At 45.9% G+C, this 23,745-nt stretch overlaps 1 protein-coding gene across 1 annotated transcript in view; it reads right to left on the bottom strand.

Annotated features, from left to right (window-relative positions):
• Positions 1-28: 28 nt before the first annotated feature.
• Positions 29-23,745, bottom strand: part of LOC112237393 (leucine-rich repeat protein soc-2 homolog) — a 29,574-nt gene continuing 5,857 nt past the window's right edge. Inside the window, exons 3-10 of the mRNA XM_024405984.2 lie at positions 5,944-6,109; positions 5,083-5,580; positions 4,474-4,626; positions 2,473-2,574; positions 1,572-1,730; positions 1,255-1,457; positions 958-1,053; positions 29-458 (exon numbers count right to left, since the gene is read on the bottom strand). Coding sequence (XP_024261752.2) covers positions 288-458; positions 958-1,053; positions 1,255-1,457; positions 1,572-1,730; positions 2,473-2,574; positions 4,474-4,626; positions 5,083-5,580; positions 5,944-6,109 — 1,548 coding nt within the window. The 3' untranslated portion in view covers positions 29-287. The remainder of the gene's footprint in view (positions 459-957; positions 1,054-1,254; positions 1,458-1,571; positions 1,731-2,472; positions 2,575-4,473; positions 4,627-5,082; positions 5,581-5,943; positions 6,110-23,745) is intronic.

Below are 23,745 nucleotides of genomic sequence, written 5' to 3'. Positions count from 1 at the left end.
TTTGGCTTTTGACAAAGTTATCTGGTGTGTATTTGTGTGTGTAGGAATGAGAGATACACACCATCTCGCTCACTGTGTTATGTATGCGATCAACAGCTGATCAGACTTAAATTAGGCCAGATAGGTAGACACTGTGTTCCGGTGTTTACTGTATGTGCAGATTGCAATTGGACAACTTTTAGGATCTGTCTCCGTAGGTAAGTGTGTGTATGGTATGTACATATGTCTCATAGATGTTGAGCTGTGTAAGGATGCTTGTGTATTCACGAGTATTGATCAGTGTGTGGTTAGATGTGGGCTCCGATGGGGACACGGGGCAGACACACATAGGCCTGTGGGGTCCTGCTGAGGTTGATGGGGTTGCCGTCCAGGCGAATGTCCTCCAGTGCGTTCCTGATGTAGTTGAAGTCTTTCAGGTTGCAGAATGTGTCCTCGTGTATCATCTGAATGTTGTTGCGCTGGAAAACAAGGCATTGGAAGTCTAAGAAAACAGTCTGAAACAACACATTCATTATGGTGCTCTAACCACCACCTAGTGGTTAGTGTTGGACTTGTAACCAAAAGGTTGCAAGATCAAATCCCTGAGCTGACAATGTAAAAATCTGTCGTTCTGCCCCTGAACAAAGCAGTTAACCCACTGTTCCTAGGCCGTCATTGAAAATAAGAATTTGTTCTTAACTGACTTGGCTAGTAAAATAAAAATTAATCTATGGGCCTTGAGATTCTGCACAGGTCTGCCGGAGTGCTGGAGAAAAGTACAGTTTAAATATACAATAATTTGCCTTAATAACTGAATGGCAGAGAATTGCCCAGAATGTTTTGAAACAGCTTGCAGAAAGGGGATACAGTGGTCAGTTGAGCAAAAATCCCTCTAGTCACCACCAGTGTACACTGGGGTAATCCTATAGTTCCCACATCACCCACAAGAGGACAGTAAAGAGGCAGAAGTGCAGGTACCTGTAGGTGCAGAGAGCGCAGGCTGTCCGGTAGGGGCACAGGGATGTGGTCGATGTGGTTGTCTGTTAGGTACAGGTACAGCAGACCCGTCATGTCCTAAACAAAACACAGTGTTTACATTTAGAGGAGTCATTTATGCCAGACAGTCTCTCAATACATACCTGTTTTTGTTTTATCCCAGCACTCACATGATTCAACTCATCAAGGGCTTGGTGATTAGTCCATTAGGGGAATTAAATGTGATAATGCTGGGAAAAAGAAAATCAATTGTTTGTAATCCTTGTCAGACCTACATACCTTGAAAGCCTCTTTGTGGATGCCTGTGGCGCCAATGTTGTTGTGGCTGGCGTCGATGAGGGTCATCACGGGTGGAAGGGCAGGCAGCTGTGACACGCCGTTCTCACGGAGCACCAGCTCCTCCAGCACGGGCAGGCCGGAGAACGCATCATCGGCGATGGATGCAATCTCGTTGGCGGTCAAGTCGATCCTCTTCAGCTTGTCTGCAAGAGAGAGAAGGTAAAGTACTTAGACTGTTCCACGTGGTTTCATTAATTGAAACAGCCATTGAACAGCAGGAAATCTCACAGGCTGTGCCTTTAACACGTGACACCTACTCATCTGAGCAAAGTCGCCCTTGTTGATCTTGGTGATGTGGTTGTAGCGGGCGTAGAAGTGAGTGGTCTCTTTGGGGAGAGGCGGCACGCTGGTCAGCTTCACATCATCACAGTAGACAGAACCACCCAGACAGGTGCACAGCAGGCAGGTAGGCATACCTGGGACAGACAGACAGGACAAGGAAGTAAGAAGGAGGTAGGCGATACACTTGAGAGAACAGTTGCTAGGTCTGAGATGTTGTGTGAGGAAGTTTAGGCCACCAGCCTTCGATGCAGTAACAATGGGTTTGTAGAATGGTGGAGACGTGCACTCAGTGTTGATATGATTTGTTTGTTTTACCTCTTGCATCAAGAAATGTTGTCAAGTCTGGATTGGACGCAGCTTTTGATGTGACCAAGGTGTGCACATTATGAGGGTTGTTGCTGAGGTGCTATGGTTGAGGTGTAGTGCATTCCCAATGTTAGACATATTGTGTTAATGGTGTTCGGGACAGGTTATAACACAGACGTTAGGTGAAGATGACGATAACAGATGTTACAGACTCATATCGTAGAGCAACTTGATAGTAAACACATGATACAGACAGACACATGACAGTGCTTGTGACAGGTAAGGACAAGACATTGTGTAACGAACATTACAGATACATATGGCTTCAACACAGTTTATGGTCAGTTGTAACAGGAGGCACATAAGATTCAATAACCCTATTCAATCAGAACCAGGGTTTCTGGGGTGAAATGGAAGAGACAACTCATATAAAGATATGAGAAAATAGGTTTGGATATGGGAATGTGATAGACCCCATGTACTGTATAGTGAAGTAGAATAGACCCTATAACCCCAGAAGCCTGGTTACAGGTTTTGATTGAATAGTTAGTGTTTGTGCTGGATACTGACCTTTAATGTCCAAGTCAACCTCTGGCAACCCAGAGCCCCCTGAGCCTACTGTACCTCCAGACTCCTGAGGGGTTTTCGGAGTAGTCAGGAGCACTTCCTCCTCTTGTTAGAGATAGAGATGAGGTATTAAAAGAGACAGGTTGGAAACAGCATGGACAGTGACACGACAACAAGTGCTGTTTGCCACAGTGAGAAGTCACAAATAGCAAGGGAGTTATGTCGTTGTCGTTGTTTATGACACATTTAACTGATTAAATTAGGTAATAGTTAAATGGAATCTTGGGAATGGATTTTGAGAGTTAATCAAATGATGTTATGTTGATATATGTTTAATATAAATACTGTTGAAGACAGAAGTTTATAAACACTCAGGTTGGAGTCATTAAAACTTGTTTTTCAACCACTCCACAAATGTCTTGTTAACAAACTATAGTTTTGGCAAGTGGGTTAGGACATCTACTTTGTGCCTGACACAATTCATTTTTCCAACAATTGTTTACAGACAGATTATTTCACTGCATCTCAATTCCAGTGGGTCAGAAGTTTACATACACTAAGTTGACTGTGCCTTTAAACAGCAATTTCCAAACACCTGAAGGTACCACATTCATCTCTACAAACAAAAGTACGCAAGTATAAACACCATGGGACCACGCAGCCGTCATACCACTCAGGAAGAAGATGCTTTCTGTCTCCTAGAGATGAACGTACCTTGGTGCGAAAAGTGCAAATCAATCCCATAACAACACCAAAGGACATTGTGAAGATGCTGGAGGAAACAGGTACAAAAGTATCTATATCCACAGTAAAACGAATCCTATATCGACATAACCTGAAAGGCCGCTCAGCAAGGAAGAAGCCACTGCTCCAAAACCGCCATAAAAAAGCCAGACTACAGTTTGCAACTGCACATGGGGACAAAGATCATACTTTTTGGAGAAATGTCCTCTGGTCTGATGAAACAAAAATAGAACTGTTTGGCCATAATGACCATCGTTATGTTTGGAGGAAAAAGAGGGAGGCTTGAAAGCCGAAGAATACCATCCCAACAGTGAAGGGGGTGGCAGCATCATGTTGTGAGGGTGCTTTGCTGAAGGAGGGACTAGTGCACTTCACAAAATAGATGGCATCATGCGGAAGGAAAAGTATGTGTATATATTGAAGCAACATCTCAAGACTTCAGTCAGGAAGTTAAAGCTTGGTCTCAAATGGGTCTTCCAAATGGACAATGACCCTAAGCATACTTTCAAAGTTGTGGCAAAATGGCTTAAGGACAACAAAGTCAAGGTATTGGAGTGGCCATCACAAAGCCCTGACCTCAATCCTATAGAAAATGTGTGGGCTGAACTGAAAAAGCATGTGCGAGCAAGGAGGCCTACAAACCTGACTCAGTTATACACCAGGTCTGTTAGGAGGAATGGGCCAAAATCCACCCACCTTATTGTGAGAAGCTTGTGGAAGGCTACCCAAAATGTTTGACCCAAGTTAAACAATTTAAAGGCAATGCTACCAAATACTAATTGAGTGTATGTAAACTTCTGACCCAATGAGAACGTGATGAAATAAATAAAAGCTGAAATAAATACATTTCTACTATTATTCTGACATTTCACATTCTTAAAATAAAGTGGTGATCTTAACTGACCTAAAACAGGGAATTTGTACTAGGATTAAATGTCAGGAATTGTGAAAAACTGAGTTTAAATGTATTTGGCTAAGGTGTATGTAAACTTCCGACTTCAACTGTAGGTACATTGGAACAGTGTTCTTAGCTGGAATTTGAGATTATTCATACTTGTCAAACACAAATCCGTTGAAAAGCATCTCTTGACCAGATTATTTGGTCACCTTCTCCTGTCCAAATACGGACATGGCAGCAGAGCATGCTTTCTGCTCAAAGTTTCTGGGACCTTTACCCCTGTTATCCTTACACATATGATATGATGGGTTGATACCATAGAGATCTGTTTTCTTATTGTTTCTTTGTTTGGTGGTACTGACCTTCTTCAGGGTCAGGGATTAATGTGACCTCTGACCCACCAGAGTCGGAGCCCCCAGGCCCTGAGACCCCTGAGGTGCCAAAGGCCCCGGACTCCCCAGAAAGACCCGATGCCTCCTGGGGGGTAGTGTCAGGAATGAGGGGCAGCTCCTCCTCTTGTTAGAGCCAAGGGGAGGGGTTAGGAGACAGGTTAGTGCTTCTCATGGGATGGGATGGACTGTCAATCAACAACCATTCAATCAGACAATCAATCAATCATTCTCAAACATGGTTTGACAGTGGATTAGGTTGACAATGATTAGGGACTTATGGTAAGTAATGCAATGACAATGGTAGGACAATGAGTGACGTTTACAATGACAATGATACTGTAAGTGACAAAGCAATGACACAGGGTTTACAATGACGACACAAGAAAGCATTATCAATCCACATTTAACCAGCACAAAGCAGTTAAATGAAAAGGCAAATTTATAAATGCAATGAAATCCCATATAGTCTTAGCATTTCAATCAGTGCTTGGAACCGTACTAGGTTCACAAAGCCACTATAGGCCCAACCAACTATCTGTATACTTCTACAGTGTAGTCTGTATAAGTATAGGTACTGACCTCCAGATATAATTATTATTCCTGAGTCCCCGGAACCTCCAGAACCTTCGGAACCCCCAGTACTGGAAACCAATATGTCCCCGGAACCCCCTGAGCCTAGGAGGGTGCCGGAACCTCCAGAGCCCAGGGAACCAAGATCCCCGGAACCCCCAGAGCCTCCAGAACCAAGGTCCCCAGAACCCCCAGAGCCTCCAAAACCAAGGTCCCCGGACCCCACAGAGTCTCCGGATCCAAGGTCCCCGGAACCCACAGAGCCTCCGGATCCAAGGTCCCCGGAACCCCCAGAACCAAGATCCCCAGAACCTGCTGAACCAATTTCCATGGAACCCCCTGAGCCTCCAGAAGCCAAAAGGTCCCCAGAACCGGAAGCCAAAAGGTCTCCGGAACCCCCAGAACCTCCGGAAACCCCAGAGCCACCGGAACCCCCAGAACCCGTGGAACCCCCAAAGTCCCCGGAGATATGAAGAATGTCAATAGGACTCAGGCGCAGCTCCTCCTCTTGTTAGAGACAAGATTAGGTGTTAGAAGAGACAGGTTAGAGCAGAGTGGACCATGATTCAGTTTAGGGCGAGTGAGTCATGTTTACAATGATGATTAGGTGACATTACAAAAAGTTAATGAGATTTATGGTTGAGTACCACACATTTAACTAATGTCAGACAGTTAAATGGAACTCATGCATTTGGAAATGACGAAGGATGATTGTAAAAAGGGCTCGATTTGCATGGGTAGGCGTTAAGAGGGAAGGTTGTGTGTTATGTATCACTGTCAGTACTGGACACATACCTTCGTCTCCCTGTGTGTATGGACTCATAGTGTGAGGTGACAGAGTGGATGTGCTGTGTATGTGTGTATACAGACCTCCCTGTGCGTCTGGGCCCATGAGTACCCCAGACCCCCCTGAGCCTTGGGGGATGAGCTGGGGTCTTAGGGGCAACTCCTCCTCCTCCGCTTCCTCCTCCAGTGATGCAGGGCCCCCAGGGCCAGGGTAGTTATAACTTGGTGGGGCCAGTGTGCCAATCTCTATCTGTGGGAAAGACAGTAACAGAGGAAGTCAATGCTAATGCAGGAGTTGTGCCACTAGAGAGCGCCAGAGACCACCAGAGAGCGCCAGAGACCACCAGAGTGCGCCAGAGACCACCAGAGAGTGTCAGAGATTACCAGAGAGTGCCAGAGATTACCAGAGAGTGCCAGAGACTGCCAGAGACCGCCAGAGACCACCAGAGAGCAGTAGCCTCACTTACCGAGTAACCGGAGGCTTCAAAAGCCAACTGTCGCTCATGGACCGGAAGCTCTACGTCTTTTGGTCCAGCCGTGCAGAGTGTGAAGCACTGATTTTGAGTTCAATACCAGTAATCATCTCATCAGTACCCAATTTATGTCACAGGACAACGTTATGTATGACCATGCTCAATAGGCAATAAATCTTAACAGCGACCAAACAATAATTAAATATTTGGATACAACACGAGTAGTTAAAGAGTTCCCAGAAAAAGGACCAGGGACACGAGGACTTCTAGACATCCTGACTTCTACCGTTAGAAGACAGTTATAGTATCAGTCATTCACAGGTGTGGCATAAAAGGGGCACCTCAGGGCTATGCTGTTTCACCTCTACCATGTATATACAGATTACTGAAGAAGCAACCAGGAACGGAGACACATCATTGTGTATGCAGATTACTCAGTCATGATAAACCTCCTAAATGATCATGACACTGGTAATGGCCAAGTAGTGGAAGACTTGGTAGATTGCTTCCTATCTACAGGTGAATGTTGAAAAAAAAATTGAGGACATGAATATTGATTTGAGGAAGACCCTCAAGGGTTGCCCCCCCCCCCAAAAAAAAATCCCAGCCAGGAATTGGAAAATGTGGATACAAATGTCTGGGTACAATTTTGGACCACAAACTGAGATGAGAGAAGAATACAATTGCAATCTGGGTAAAGGCACAACAGAAAGTGTTTTTAGTAGGGAAACTCCACCTTCCAACCAAGGAAACAACACTATTCTCACCCTGTTTTACAGATATTTTATTACAGATTTTTCACTGTTACCACATTCTCCACGGTCTGTTGGTTTGTAAACATAACTGTAAAATGCTTGGTCAAAATTAACAGGATAGTGAGCATCAGTTCAAACATCACAGGTGTGGCACAAACCAACATTTCGTCACTATACAATTTGGAACGTCCTCTAAAAATTAAACAAAATTTTCATTAAAGTGGAAGTTCAGTATTTTACAATTTAATGTAAGAAACTTCCTCACCCTGAAAGTAGTCTATGGACTAGGGAAAACCCTAATCCATGATTTCTTTTCTTTAAAAATACATTTTCAGTGTGACGAACCATTCGACAACTTGTGAAATACCGAATCTCCCCTATAATTGACTATTGTGGGATTTCAACTTGGGAACTGCATAACCTGCACAGTAGGCTTACCTATGGCAGTGGTGTCTTGGTAGGATGCTCTGTGACAATCACTTCCTGGGTCAATTGACAGGATATACTCATAGGGATCACAGTCAGACAGTACATACAAACCGAAAAATGGAAGAACCCATTGCAAATGGAAAAGTTAGAATGGCTACAGTGTGAAAATGTTGGAATCATGTCAAACCTAACCCAGTTGAGATTGTCTATGACAAAATGTAAAGAGGTATTTTGCCATTTTGCCATTTTACAAAACAGACGGACGAATTATGCAATGTCAAGAAGTCATATTGAAATCCTAACGGCACACTTTCCAGAAGCGGTCTTTGGCTGTAAGAGGGCCCCCATAGTATGTTCTGATAGAGCCTCACAGCAAAGCACGACACACTCATTGTTTTAATACCAGTTATGATATCAACTGCATCTTTCTACTGTGCTTTAAGCCATACATCTCACCTCCTAAACAGATGAACATAATGCAAAACTTCCAACACAGCTACATGTTCCTATGTTATGTAATGTGGAAGAGAGGGGTAAGAACTGTCATTCTTGCTTGTTTGATGTTATGTCTGGCCTATGCCACCTGACCACAGTGCACTTTCTTGCATGTAAAGCAAATATAAGAAAATCAGACAATAAAGAAATATCTACTCTCAACTAATGTTAAGAATGTGATAGACACTTCAAGGGGTACCTGCCTTCATTGTCCTTGCTGTTCAGCAAACCACCAGAGTAATGCCATGCAGTTCTATTATTAACCACACAGGGGCGCTGAAACCCCACAATGTGAAAAAGGTAATATTTGACTCTCTTACACCCATGGCCTGATTCTATCTTCTAAAAGAGGGAATGGTCCTTATGGAAGCAAGAGACACATGGTAGCTGCAAAAATGCATATTTCACTCCACTTATCTCAACCAATGTTGAGAGAAGCTGTCCATCGACTTTCACTCCATGTCAGGCAGATTCCTAACCTGAGGGAGCCTGAGACTTACCTAAAGGCAACTCACCACAGATGCCTAACCTGAGGTAGCCTGAGACTTACCTAAAGGCAACTCACCACAGATTCCTAACCTGAGGTAGCCTGAGACTTACCTAAAGGCAACTCTCCACAGATTCCTAACCTGAGGGAGCCTGAGACTTACCTAAAGGCAACTCACCACAGATTCCTAACCTGAGGGAGCCTGAGACTTACCTAAAGGCAACTCACCACAGATTCATAACCTGAGGGAGCCTGAGACTTACCTAAAGGCAACTCACCACAGATTCATAACCTGAGGGAGCCTGAGACTTACCTAAAGGCAACTCACCACAGATTCCTAACCTGAGGGAGCCTGAGACTTACCTAAAGGCAACTCACCACAGATTCCTAACCTGAGGGAGCCTGAGACTTACCTAAAGGCAACTCACCACAGATTCCTAACCTGAGGGAGCCTGAGACTTACCTAAAGGCAACTCACCACAGATTCCTAACCTGAGGGAGCCTGAGACTTACCTAAAGACATTCCTAAAAGTAGATACACATTTAGATGCAAGGAAAGGCATGTACAGTAAATTGGGGATGTTTGTAAACGTAGCCACGTAGAACGGGTATGAAATTGTAAATGCACGTTTTTGAGAGTTTGGCAGTGACAGAGTTCAGGAGACAACAAGGTAGGCCTTTGAGTAGTCTTGCACAGAGTTAGTTTGCTTGCTGCTGATGCCCCTCCTCCTCCTCCTCCTCCTCCCCCCAAAAAGCAAACATACAAACTCGGGGGAAACGAGAGGCGAAAGCTTGGCTACCCAAAAAAACAACAACTCTGGGAAACAACGTGGAAATACAAAATGTGCAGAGAGAGAGTTTTGAAGTTCCATAATGTGAAATAGAGGAGCTGATTTGAAGCATACAGATCTTTGTGCAGCACTGCCTTCTTGCTCTCTCACAACCATTATTTTCTGGTCTCGCCAATGCATCTCTTTAGAAACTTCACAACTCTAGAGAGATCTATGCATAATACCACCACTCTTCCAAACCAAGCTGTGACACCCTAAAACGTATCACGAAACCAACCAAGGAGTCCCATTTACCACAAAGTCCTAGCCTCACAGAATGGTTTATATGTTAGGTCATTGTCAGAGTGTATAACACACATGATCACCCATTTGGATGTAGAGTCTTTGCACAGCAAGAGGCTAAATGGGTTTGTCTAGGAGTCTTCTAGTTGTCAGACAATATCAGGCTTGTTTAGGTCCAAGAAGATATAAAATGGAACCCAAAACCGGCAAATGGAATGAATAACTTTAGAATATGTATATTGGTACTCCATGCACATAGGGGTGAAGTGGTATGTTGGAAAGTGCTTCTTTACAAATAAACAAGAATTTTAAACAAGTACGGTGCATTTGCGAAGTATTTGTACCCCTTCCGTTGTTTCACATTTTGTTACGTTACAGCCTTATTCTAAAATTCATTCAATATTTTTTTTCTCATCAATCACAACACAATACCCCATAATGACAAAGCTTTTTTTGGTGTGGAATTTTTAGCAGATGTATAATTTAAAAAAAAATAGAAAATACCTTATTTACATAAGTATTCCGACCTTTTGCTATGAGACTCGAAATTGAGCTCAGGTGCATCCTGTTTCCATTGATAATCCTTTGAGATGTTTCTACAATTTGATTGGAGTCCACCTGTGGTAAATTCAATCGATTGGACATGATTTGGAAAGGCACATACCTGTCTATATTAAGGTCCCACAGTTGACAATGCATGTCATAGAAAAAAACAATCCATGAGGTCGAAAGAATTGTCCATAGAGCTCCGAGACAGGATTGTGTCACGGCACAGATCTGGGGAAGGGTACCAAAAAATGTCTGCATCATTGAAGGTCCCCAAGAACACAGTGGCCTTCATCCTTCTTAAATGGGAGAAGTTTGGAACCACCAAGACTCTTCCAAGAGCTGGCCAAACTGAGCAATCGGGGGAGAAGGGCCTTAGTCAGGGAGGTGACCAAGAATCCGATGGTCACTCTGACAGAACTCCAGAGTTCCTCTGTGGCGATGGGAGAACAAGCATCTCTGTAGCATTCCACTAATCAAGCCTTTATGGTAGAGTGGCCAGACGGAAGCCACTTCTCAGTAAAAGGCACATGACCACCCTCTTGGAGTTTGTCAAAAGGCACCTAAAGACTCTCAGACCATGAGAAACAAGATTCTCTGGTCTGATGAAACCAAGAATGAACACTTTGGCCTGATTGCCAAGCATAATTTCTGGAGGAAACCTGGCACCATCCCTACATTGAAACATGGTGGTGGCTGCATCATGCTGTGGGGATGTTTTAAGCATCAGGGACTGGGAGACTAGTCAGGATTGAGGAAGGGTGAATGGAGCAAAGTACAGAGAGATCCTTGATGAAAATCTGCTCCAGAGCGCTGAGGATCTCAGACAGATGCAAAGTTTCACCTTCCAACAGGACAAAACCCTAAGCACACAGCCAAGACATCGCAGGAGTGGCTTCAGAACAAGTCTCTGAATGTCCTTGAGTGGCCCAGCCAAAGCCCGGACTTGAACCCGATCAAACATCTCTGGAGAGATCTGACAATAGCTGTGCAGTGGCGCTCCCCATCCAACCTGACAGCGCTTGAGAGGATCTGCAGAGAAGAATGGGAGAAACTACCCAAATACAGGTGTGCCAAGCTTGTAGCGTCATACCCAAGACTCGAGACTGTAATCGCTGACAAAGGTGCTTCAACAAACTATTGAGTAAAGGGTCTGAATACTTATGTAAATGTGTGTTTAAAAAAAAAAATTATGAATAAGTTAGCAAAAAATGATAAAAACCTGTTTTTGCTTTGTCATTATGGGGTATTGTGTGTAGATTCATGAGGAAAAAACAATTTAATCCATTTTAGAATAAGGCCGTAACGTAACAAAATGTGGAAAAAGTCAAGTGGTCTGATTACTTTCCGAACGCACTGTATGGTTTCAATGGCAGGCATATGGGACTGTACACACATGTACATCTGTATACATACGTTCCATCTGCCTTTGTGTAATGTTCTGTGTGTCTTTCTCAGGGCCCACTGCCCCTCTCTACAAAGGCCAACTTCGCTCAATGATGGCTTCATGATGACACAAGATACATTGCAGCCACACCGCAAAAAATGTCAATCTTACCTAGATTTTTCTGTTGTATTGAGAGAAGGAAGTAAACATGACTTGTTTTGAGTTTCTCTCACTCACCCAGAAAATGCATTTACTTTGTTTTGTTGATTTTGCTTCCCCAGGAAATACAAGACTTGTTTCAATCCTGCCAGTGCACTAAAATAATTTACCTTGGTAAGACATCAAGTTAATGCATTCTAATGGTAAGAAATACAATATCTATGTAAGATCAAAACATTTTGCAGAGCGCTTGTTTACAATATGTTGTCCATTGAAAGGCTTTCTGCTATAAAGTTTGGTGACCTAGTTACACGTGACGGAGGACTTAAACACTTGGCTCACGTTTAGGGTTTAGCTAAGTGGGCTAATAGGGACTTGTGGTGCCCAGATGACCCGTGTTCAGCATGCGTGACCTATAAATTGATGATAACACTAATCCCTGTCCACATGCAGCAACTGCCAATCACAAGGTCATAAGTCACCTGAGCGATCAGAGGTACATGTCTGTTTGTTTTCAAAGCAACACCACAGACTTTAATTTGAGAAATAGCCGAAACAATGGCAAAATTGTCATGTATTATGATGTAATAAATAAAATGCATATGCAATGATTGTATTTAAAAAAAAAAACTTTTCTGGATCTTATGTGGAATTGCAGTATAGATCAGAATTCGCTAAACTATTTATAAGTAAAATTTGAGATGAGCTTGATTTAACTTGAAATGTGAACTTTTGGGATTATTCTATTGGTTCTATTGTAACGGGAAAACTAAATGAAGTGCAGTTCAAGTATTTGAAAGTATTTTCCATACCTGGCTATATTTGACCCAGGTCTGGTATTAACATCTTTAAGGACACCACTAGAGGCTAATAACTATCAGTTATAAACAGAATAAAGCTACGCATTTTTACTACATAACTTAACTTGTTTTCCACGAGTGGCCCCTGTCTCTAAAGCTGCTCTTCTGAAGCTGCTTAGAGGTACCATTTAAATAGACCAAAGAGAGCATTACAAGCTTCTATTTGCATGTTGCTGATGCAATGTGACCTGTGACCTATTCACAACAGACACATACTCTACAGTGCTCTAAACCAAGTCAGCTCCTGTTCTAGGACTGTCTGCAATGGGCTTTAAATGCACCAGATCAGTAACTCTGGCCTTGGATTACAGTTTACAGGAGAAAAGTGTGACGCTTCTTAGGGTTAGGGTTAGGGTTAGGGTTAGGGTTAGGGTTAGGGTTAGGGTTAGGGTTAGGGTCAGATGAGCTGCAGAATTAAGAAAGGCAATAGAGAGCTGGAAAGAGAAAGCAGAGATCATCATTGGGTCTCCTCTGACTTGGTGAAGGAGGACTCCTTCCAGTCTGCATGATCCCCTTTCCCACTCTACATGCTTATTCCTAAATCTGCCCTCTCACCCTTCAGTAGCCAACTGTATCAAGGGCAAGCGCTACCACACACTAACAAATATTCTATAATCGCACTGAAAATGTTAATCATGTGAGAGCGATCTAGAGTATATTTTCCCCAGCACACACACTCCACTGAAGAGAAGGTCTGAAGGGAACTGCTGGAGTTTTTCCTGTCTTCTATCTACACTATTGTCAAGGGTTTGTTTTCTCCTGTATCAGTTTCTCTTTCCCCTGAATCATTCCAAGGCGTTTGGATTACATGCACTATACTCCATCTGTCCTGTTTATACTGAGAAGAAGAGTTTGAATTTGGACAATGTAAATGAGATGTAATTAGCTGTAATTGCTTGAAATAAAACGTGGTAATTTAACAGATGGGATTATCCAAAACAACTCGCACGCACACACGCACGCACGCACACACACACACACACACACACACACACACACACACACACACACACACACACACACACACACACACACACACACACACACACACACACACACACACACACACACACACACACACACACACACACACACACACACACACACACACACACACACACACACACACACACACACACACACACACACACACTCTATGCATTAACATCACCTTCCTCCATCAAACTGAGCCATTAGAACATTCTCTGAGATTGCACATTGATAACCCAGCAGACTAATGAACGACTACAACATAGTTTTGTACACAGATCCCTCATGTCATAATAGCCAAATGTGCATTGGATTGTGGGACTGACTTGGATGGTGGCATACCACATCGGGTTCAGTTTACATGATTTGGCTCAAGGGGAACGAGTCGAAAATCTGATCCCGCTGTTGAGCCTCATGCCAGCTTGACATCGTTTTGGCATTGTGTCTTTGTTACAAAAGAAAATAAACGGGAACATTGGATGAAATGGGCTGTTTTAGTGTTCTCTGTCCAAACCTGCATTGCACACTAGTTGCATCACATCCAACTTGGGCCGTTGAAGGCTACTTCTGGCATGGGCAGCGCTCTCTCTGCTCACTCTCCTCTTTCCGCCATTTTGGACTCATTTGGGTGCTTTTTATTGTTCAGATTGTTTAATGTCCGACAGAACCCTCTGGCCCACTTGAAACCCTTTGGGTTCTGGCTAGCACAGAGCAGTTTGGCCCATTTTAGCATGCCGATGTCAGACCTGGGCCAAATGTGGGTTAGAATTGAACTTAACAACAAGGGCTATAATATCCTTTGCCACATAGGCCATCAGTATCTACAGGCTACTGTAGAAGGTACTAACACCTCTCACAAACAGCAACGCCACTCATTTACTTTGATCCATACTTGCCATACTAGTTCCATGTCTAATGTAGCTACATTCCTATCCTAATTGTATCCCTTCCCCAGCCCTTTATGAATACATTGTATGCAAGTGAGTTGAAAGGCTCGAACCCTGCAGCTGTATTTATTTATTTTATTTTTATTTAACATTTATTTAACTAGGCAATTCAGTTAAGAACAAATTCTCATTTACAATGACGGCCAAACACGGACGACGCTGGGCCAATTGTGCGCCGCCCTATGGGACCTGTAAGGCTTGCGGAACTGGTGGCAGTGAAGTCAGATGCAGGAGAACAGAGATAGGTAGAGATAGGCAGAGATAGGTAGAGATAGGCAGAGATAGGCAGAGATAGGTAGAGATAGGCAGAGATAGGCAGAGATAGGTAGAGATAGGCAGAGATAGGTAGAGATAGGCAGAGATAGGTAGAGATAGGCAGAGATAGGCAGAGATAGGCAGAGATAGGTAGAGATAGGTAGAGATAGGCAGAGATAGGTAGAGATAGGCAGAGATAGGTAGAGATAGGCAGAGATAGGTAGAGATAGGCAGAGATAGGTAGAGATAGGCAGAGATAGGTAGAGATAGGCAGAGATAGGCAGAGATAGGTAGAGATAGGCAGAGATAGGTAATAGCCGGAGCAGTTTAATTACAAAACCCACGGCAATACAAAAAGAACCTACAGGGTACAAAACTCGACACTCACCAGTCACATAGCGTACAAACACTTACAAACAAACAATTCCACACAAGGACATGGGGGCAACAGAGGGTTAAATATACAACAATTAATGATGTAAATGGAAACCAGGTGTGTAAGAATACAAGACAAAACAAATGGAAAATGAAAAGTAGATTGACGATGGCTAGAAGACCGGTGACGCCGACCACCAAACACCGCCCCAACAAAGAGGAGGAAACGACAGTACCCCCCCCAGCGCGCCGACACCGGCCTCGAGGATGACCCGGAGGGCGAGGTGCAGGGTGATCCGGACGGAGATGGTGGAATTCCCGCAGCATTGAAGGGTCCAACAAGTCCTCCACTGGGACCCAGCATCTCTCCTCCGGACCGTATCCCTCCCAGTCCACGAGGTACTGAAGGCCCCTCGCCCGATATCTCGAATCCAGTATGGATCGAACGGAGTATGCCGGGGCCCCCTCGATGTCCAGAGGGGGTGGAGGAACCTCCCGCACCTCAGTCTCCTGGAGCGGGCCCGCCACCACCGGCCTGAGGAGAGACACATGGAACGAGCGGTTAATACGGTAATCTGGGGGAATTTGTAACCTGTAACTCACCTCGTTCAGTCTCCTCAGGACTTTCAATGGCCCCACAAACCGCGGACCCAGCTTCCGGCAGGGCATGCGGAGGTGCAGGTTTCGGGTCGAGAGCCAGACCCAGTCCCCCTGTGTTCGCACCAGGGCCTCACTGCCGTGACGGTCTGCGCCGGCTTTCTGGCGCAGCACGGCGTGCTGAAGGTGAACATGGGTGGCGTCCCATGTTTCCTCCTCGCGCCAGAACCAGTCTACCACCGCAGGAGCCTCGGTCTGACTCTGATGCCAAGGAGCCAGAACCGGTTGATACCCCAGTATGCACTGGAAGGGGGGGTGGATTAGTGGAGGAGTGGCAGAGCGAGTTCTGGGCCAGGGCACGAACACTGCCCACTCCCCCGGCCGGTACTGGCAATAAGACCTCAGAAACGTACCCACATCCTGGTTTACTCTCTCCACCTGCCCATTACTCTCGGGGTGAAAACCTGAGGTAAGGCTGATCAAGACCCCTATACGTACCATGAACGCCCTCCAGACCCTCGAAGTGAACTGGGGACCCCGATCAGACATGTCCTCAGGCACCCCGTAGTGCCGAAAGACGTGTGTAAACAAGGCCTCCGCAGTCTGTAGGGCCGTAGGGAGACCGGGCAGCGGGAGGAGACGGCAAGACTTAGAGAAACGATCCACAACAACCAGGATCGTGGTGTTTCCCTGTGATGGGGGAAGATCGGTCAGGAAACCGATCGACAGGTGTGACCATGGCCGCTGTGGAACGGGTAAGGGGTGCAGCTTACCTCTGGGCAGGTGCCTAGGAGCCTTACACTGGGCGCACGCCGAGCATGAGGAAACATAAACCCTCACGTCCTTAGCCAAAGTGGGCCACCAGTACTTCCCACTCAGACAGCGCACCGTCCGACCGATGCCTGGATGACCAGAGGAGGGTGACGTGTGGGCCCAATAGATCAGCCAGTCACGGACAGCAGACGGAACGTACAGACACCCAGGACACTGGAGGGGAGCGGGCTCTACACTCAACGCCTGCTCAATGTCCGCGTCCAGCTCCCTATCTACCGGCGCCACCAGGCAGGAGGTGGGGAGTATGGGGGTGTGAACCATGGGCCGCTCCTCTGTGTCATACAGCCAGGACAGTGCGTCTGTCTTACAGTTCTGGGAACCTGCCTGGCGAGGGTTCAGTCTCCTCGCTGCCCGGATGTACTCCAGATTGCGGTGGTCAGTCCAGATGAGAAAAGGGTGTTTAGCCTCCTCAAGCCAATGTCTTCACGCCTTCAAAGCCTTGACTACAGCCAACAGCTCCCAGTCCCCCACGTCATAGTTTCGCTCCACCGGGCTGAGCTTCCTCGAGAAGAAGGCACAGGGGCGGAGCATCGGTGGTGTACTCGAGCGCTGAGAGAGCACGGCTCCTATCCCAGCCTCAGACGCGTCCACCACTATCACCACTATGAATGCCAAAGAGGGATCCGAATGGGCCAGCACGGGAGCCGAGGTAAACAGAGCCCTCAGGTGACCAAAGGCCCTGTCCGCTTCAGCCGACCACTGCAAACGTGCCGGTCCCCCCTTCAGCAGTGAGGTAATGGGAGTCGCTACCTGAACAAAACCCTGGATAAACCTCTGTAGTATTGGGCAAATCCTAGAAACCGCTGCACCTCCTTTACCGTGGTGGAAGTCGGCCAATTATGCACGGCTGAGATGCGGTCACTCTCCATCTCCACCCCTGAGGTGGAAATGCAGTACCCTAGGAAGGAGACGGACTGTTGAAAGAACAGACATTTCTCAGCCTTGGCGTACAGGTCAGACACCAACAGTCGACCAAGCACCTTGCGCACCAGGGACACGTGTTTGGCACGTGTAGCAGAGTATATCAGAATGTCATCAATATACACCACTGCACCCTGCCCATGCCCCTGACGCAGGGATTTGGAGACATATGTTTCCATAGCCACCGTCTGTGACAGAGGATACATGTGACTCCTGGGAAGTGCAGCGTCTACCAGGCGATTTATCGCACAATCCCCCCGTCGATGGGGTGGTAATTGAGTCACCTTCTTTTTGGAGAAGGCGAGAGCCAAATCGGCATATTCGGGGGGAATGCGCACAGTGGAGACTGGGTCTGGACTTTCCACCATTATAGCACCTACGGAAACCCCTAAACACCTCCCCGAGCACTCTCACGGCCACCCTGTGAGAGCCCTCCGTAGCCATGAAACAGTGGGGTCATGGCAAGCTAACCAGGGTAGGCCTAGCACCACGGGAAACGCAGGAGAGTTAATGAGAAAGAGACTGATTCTCTCCGTGTGACCCCCCTGCATCACCATGCCCAGAGGAGCGGTGGCCTCCCTAATCAACCCTGACCCTAATGGTCGACTATCTAAGGCGTAAACTGGGAAGGGCGTAGCCACAGGAACGATGGGGATCCCTATACTATGGGCAAATGATCTGTCAATAAAATTCCCAGCCGCGCCTGAATCGACGAGTGACTTATGCTGGGAATGCGGGGAAAACTCAGGAAAAGTTATGAACAAAAACATGTGTGCAACAGAGGGCTCTGGGTGAGAATGGTGCTTTCTCACCTGGGGTGACGCCAGAGTGCCCTGCCTGCTGCCTTGATCCCCAGAGGAAGCAACCCTGCACCGACCGGTAGTGTGACCTCTGCGGCCACAGATGGTGCACGAGACGGAACCTCCTCCGGTCTCCCTGAGCGTAGCACCTCCCAACTCCATGGGCATCGGAGTGGTGGTGCTGGGGAATGGAACCAACAGACCCCGATCTGGACGTCCGCGGGTAGCCAGCAGGTTATCCAGCTGAATGGACAGGTCCACCAGCTGGTCGAAGGTAATGGTGGTGTCCCTGCAGGCCAACTCTCGACGGACGTCCTCGAGCAAACTGCAGCGATAGTGGTCGATCAGGGCCTTGTCGTTCCATCCCGCTCCGGAGGCCAGGGTCCGAAAGTCCAAATCGAACTCCTGTGCGCTTCTCGTCCCCTACCACAGGTGGAAAAGACCCACCGCTCTGCCCTCGGGTGGGTGGTCGAAGAATGCCAGGAAACGACGGGTGAATTCCTCAAAGAGGTCCAACCCCACATCTCCTTCCACCCACACAGCGTTTGGCCCAATCCAGGGCTTTCCAAAGAGGCATGAGACGAGGGCGGACACCCTCTCACGGCCCGAAGGAGCCGGGTGGATGGTTGCCAGGAATAAATCAACTGCAGCAGAAAACCCTGGCAGCGGGCAGCCGTCCCATTGTACTTCCCGGGGAGGGTGAGACGAATCCCACTGGAACCGGGTGCAGGGGGAGTGAGTAGTGGAGGTCCCTGTTGTGCTGGGGGAGGCGCTGGAGAAACTCCCTGTCTCTTCAGCGGTCCATAATTTGGACAATGTGGTCCATGGCGGTGCCGAGATGGTGGATCATCACCCCTTGCTCCAGGACGCGCTCCTCGACCCCTATACCAAGGGCACCTGCTCCTGCTAACTCCATGTGGGTGGTGTAGAATTCTGTAAGGCTTGCGGAACTGGTGGCAGTGAAGTCAGACGCAGGAAAGCAGAGATAGGTAGAGATAGGCAGAGATAGGTAGAGATAGGCAGAGATAGGTAGAGATAGGCAGAGATAGGTAGAGATAGGTAGAGATAGGCAGAGATAGGTAATAGCCGGAGCAGTTTAATTACAAAACCCACGGCAATACAAAAAGAACCTACAGGGTACAAAACTCGACACTCACCAGTCACATAGCGTACAAACACTTACAAACAAACAATTCCACACAAGGACATGGGGGGAACAGAGGGTTAAATACACAACAATTAATGATGGAAATGGAAACCAGGTGTGTAAGAAAATAAGACAAAACAAATGGAAATTGAAAAGTGGATCGACGATGGCTAGAAGACCGGTGACGCCGACCGCCTAACACCGCCTGAACAAGGAGAGGAAATGACTTCGGTGGAAGTCGTGACACTCCCAATCACGGCCAGATATGATACAGCTGTATTTCTCAATGCATACATTTCAATCTACCCCCCCTCTCTACCCCCAGCCCCAACACACAAGCACAATATTTTCATGCATTTTTTCTTCTCCCCACAGGCAATTTGAAATATTCTGAAAAATGGCCAGTTTAAATCAGCAGTGACAGTAAATCAGATGTCTCGTTTTGTAACATTGATAAATAACCTGATCTAACTGACACATAGGCATAACTATCCAGGTGGTAACGGCAAGCTATAGGGCCTGCCCCCTATTGTGGATGAAGGGTTTGACCATGCAAAACGGCATCACGATGAACTGGATAATAAAGCCAGAACCAACCAAGTAAGTAAACCCAAAGCGGGGAAAGATACACCTGCTTTCAGAGTCAGATTGAGTACTTGAGTCTGACAATTGCATTGTATGCAAGGCTTTTGGATCCTATGGTCTATAATCCATCTGTCCTGTTTATTTTGAGAAGAAGAGTTTTAATTGGGCCAATGTAAATTAGATTTAATTATATGTAATTGCTTGAAATAAAAATGTGGTAATTTAACAAGTGATTATCCGAAGCAACACCCATGCATAAATGCACACACGCTCACATGCACATGCACACACGCCCACATACACATACGCACACGCCCACACGCACACACACTCTGCATTAACATCACCTTCCTCCATCAAACTGAGCCATTAGAACATTCTCTGAGATAACGTAATCTGCAAAACTCATCAAATTCGAATCACCCTCATTAGAGAAAAAAAAGTTATGATATCATATACACATTGATAAACCAACAAAAGACCAACAGTATTGTTTGTAGTCTACAATCTAATCCCAAAGGGGGGGAAATACACCTGCTTTCAGAGGGAAATTGAGCACCTGACTCTGACTAACGATAAAGAAGATTTTCGACATAGATGAATAAAAAGTCATTGTATGCATTATTCTCTGTCTGAAGGCATTGTAGCTGAGGAAAAATGTTCACTGAGCCCATCAAGTCTTGTCTACAGACACAGCAACGGTAGTATTTGACTCCGAATGCTACACGGCTGTAATAGCCCTAGATGTAATCTAATAATCAGAGTTAAGAAGCATGGAACCTCTAATCCCACGCAACTCAAAACTCAACTTCTCCCTTCAACCATTGCTCTTCATAGAAGAGTTAAAAAGATGTCTCTCAAAAACGTTCAAGACTCCCTAGTTTCAGTCCATGCATAGAGTACAATCCATCGGTGCCAATCAACCCTTGAGGGGGGAGTAAATGAGTGCAGTTTGGAGAGAAGGGGGAGGAAAGGGATACATGGAATTGGGCCAAAGTGACAAGTGTTGAAAACTACAGTCAGCCATGAGCATTGAAACTAATAAGCAGGAAAACTTGTGAGGTTCTATCTGACATTTTGGTCCACATTTTTTTTTATTCACATAGAGTTGCTCTTTAAGTGGTCTTTTACAAGTAAATTTACAATATAATACAAAAATCTGAAGGTTCTATCTGCTCAAACAGCTGTCCATTTGGTGCTATAAAGTTCTATATGCAATCCAATCACACAATGCTGGGTTGTCAGTCAAAAATAATTGTATGTGACTGTATACTTATTGAGTCGTGAAAGAGGAAGACATCACAAGACAGTTCTGAGACCTGGGACTTGAAAATACAAATGATCTCAAAACGATACATTTTGCAGATAAAAACATATAGTCCCAAGTCCTTGGGTCTCGAACTCTTCCAATGTTTCAGTAATGCAGATTCCATCATCGAGGCTCAGGATACTGTGGGGTGTAAAGCCATGATAAGTCCCCATCAACGAATTAACACGCCATCTTCCACAAGATCAATGCTTTATCCACCAACTTACATGGCACTTTGAGTCAGGAAATGGAGCTAGCAAAGTGCAGGCAATATCAACCAAGGCAAAACAGTAACGTGATACGTACAATGTACAAAATTCTAAGTAATACATTCACCTTCATAGGATGTCTGTGATGTGAGGTTCCTTCCTCTGCCACTGACTTGTCATAAGTTGTCATCCAGCCTCTCCAGGTTCTCCTTTACCCAAATCCAGATAGCAGATGTTCTGAAAGAGCTGCAAAACCTGGACCCGTACAAATCAGCTGGGCTTGACAATCTGGACCCTCTATTTCTGAAACTATCCGCCGCCATTGTCGCAACCCCTATTACCAGCCTGTTCAACCTCTCTTTCATATCGTCTGAGATCCCCAAGGATTGGAAAGCTGCCGCAGTCATCCCCCTCTTCAAAGGGGGAGACACCCTGGACCCAAACTGTTACAGACCTATATCCATCCTGCCCTGCCTATCTAACGTCTTCGAAAGCCAAGTCAACAAACAGGTCACTGACCATCTCGAATCCCACCGTACCTTCTCCGCTGTGCAATCTGGTTTCCGAGCCGGTCACGGGTGCACCTCAGCCACGCTCAAGGTACTAAACGATATCATAACCGCCATCGATAAAAGACAGTACTGTGCAGCCGTCTTCATCGACCTTGCCAAGGCTTTCGACTCTGTCAATCACCATATTCTTATCGGCAGACTCAGTAGCCTCGGTTTTTCGGATGACTGCCTTGCCTGGTTCACCAATTACTTTGCAGACAGAGTTCAGTGTGTCAAATCGGAGGGCATGCTGTCCGGTCCTCTGGCAGTCTCCATGGGGGTGCCACAGGGTTCAATCCTCGGGCCGACTCTTTTCTCTGTATATATCAATGATGTTGCTCTTGCTGCGGGCGATTCCCTGATCCACCTCTACGCAGACGACACCATTCTATATACTTCCGGCCCGTCCTTGGACACTGTGCTATCTAACCTCCAAACGAGCTTCAATGCCATACAACACTCCTTCCGTGGCCTCCAACTGCTCTTAAACGCTAGTAAAACCAAATGCATGCTTTTCAACCGTTCTCTGCCTGCACCCGCACGCCTGACCAGCATCACCACCCTGGATGGTTCCGACCTTGAATATGTGGACATCTATAAGTACCTAGGTGTCTGGCTAGACTGTAAACTCTCCTTCCAGACTCATATCAAACATCTCCAATCGAAAATCAAATCAAGAGTCGGCTTTCTATTCCGCAACAAAGCCTCCTTCACTCACGCCGCCAAACTTACCCTCGTAAAACTGACTATCCTACCGATCCTCGACTTCGGCGATGTCATCTACAAAATTGCTTCCAACACTCTACTCAGCAAACTGGATGCAGTTTATCACAGTGCCATCCGCTTTGTCACTAAAGCACCTTATACCACCCACCACTGCGACTTGTATGCTCTAGTCGGCTGGCCCTCGCTACATATTCGTCGCCAGACCCACTGGCTCCAGGTCATCTACAAGTCCATGCTAGGTAAAGCTCCGCCTTATCTCAGTTCACTGGTCACGATGGCAACACCCATCCGTTGCACGCGCTCCAGCAGGTGTATCTCACTGATCATCCCTAAAGCCAACACCTCATTTGGCTGCCTTTCATTCCAGTTCTCTGCTGCCTGTGACTGGAACGAATTGCAAAAATTGCTGAAGTTGGAGACTTTCAACCCCCTTCACCAACTTCAAACATCTGCTATCTGAGCAGCTAACCGATCGCTGCAGCTGTACATAGTCTATCGGTAAATAGCCCACCCATTTTTACCTACCTCATCCCCATACTGTTTTTATTTATTTACTTTTCTGCTCTTTTGCACACCAATATGTCTACCTGTACATGACCATTTGATCATTTATCACTCCAGTGTTAATCTGCAAAATTGTAATTATTCGCCTACCTCCTCATGCCTTTTGCACACAATGTATATAGACTCCCCTTTTTTTCTACTGTGTTATTGACTTGTTAATTGTTTACTCCATGTTTAACTCTGTGTTGTCTGTTCACACTGCTATGCTTTATCTTTGCCAGGTCGCAGTTGCAAATGAGAACTTGTTCTCAACTAGCCTACCTGGTTAAATAAAGGTGAAATAAATTTAAAAAAAAATAATAATAAGTGAGTGTAAGCTATAGTATGTAATCTGCTAGTGTCTTTTACCTATCACACTGATTAGTGATTGCTTCAAGGACGTGTGGATAGAGGGATACGTTCTAAGAATGTT

This window comes from Oncorhynchus tshawytscha, unplaced genomic scaffold, assembly GCF_018296145.1.
Source record: "Oncorhynchus tshawytscha isolate Ot180627B unplaced genomic scaffold, Otsh_v2.0 Un_contig_135_pilon_pilon, whole genome shotgun sequence".
Lineage (NCBI taxonomy): Eukaryota > Metazoa > Chordata > Actinopteri > Salmoniformes > Salmonidae > Oncorhynchus > Oncorhynchus tshawytscha.
Note: the sequence above shows the minus strand (reverse complement) of the source record. Positions and strands in the feature narration are given on the sequence as shown.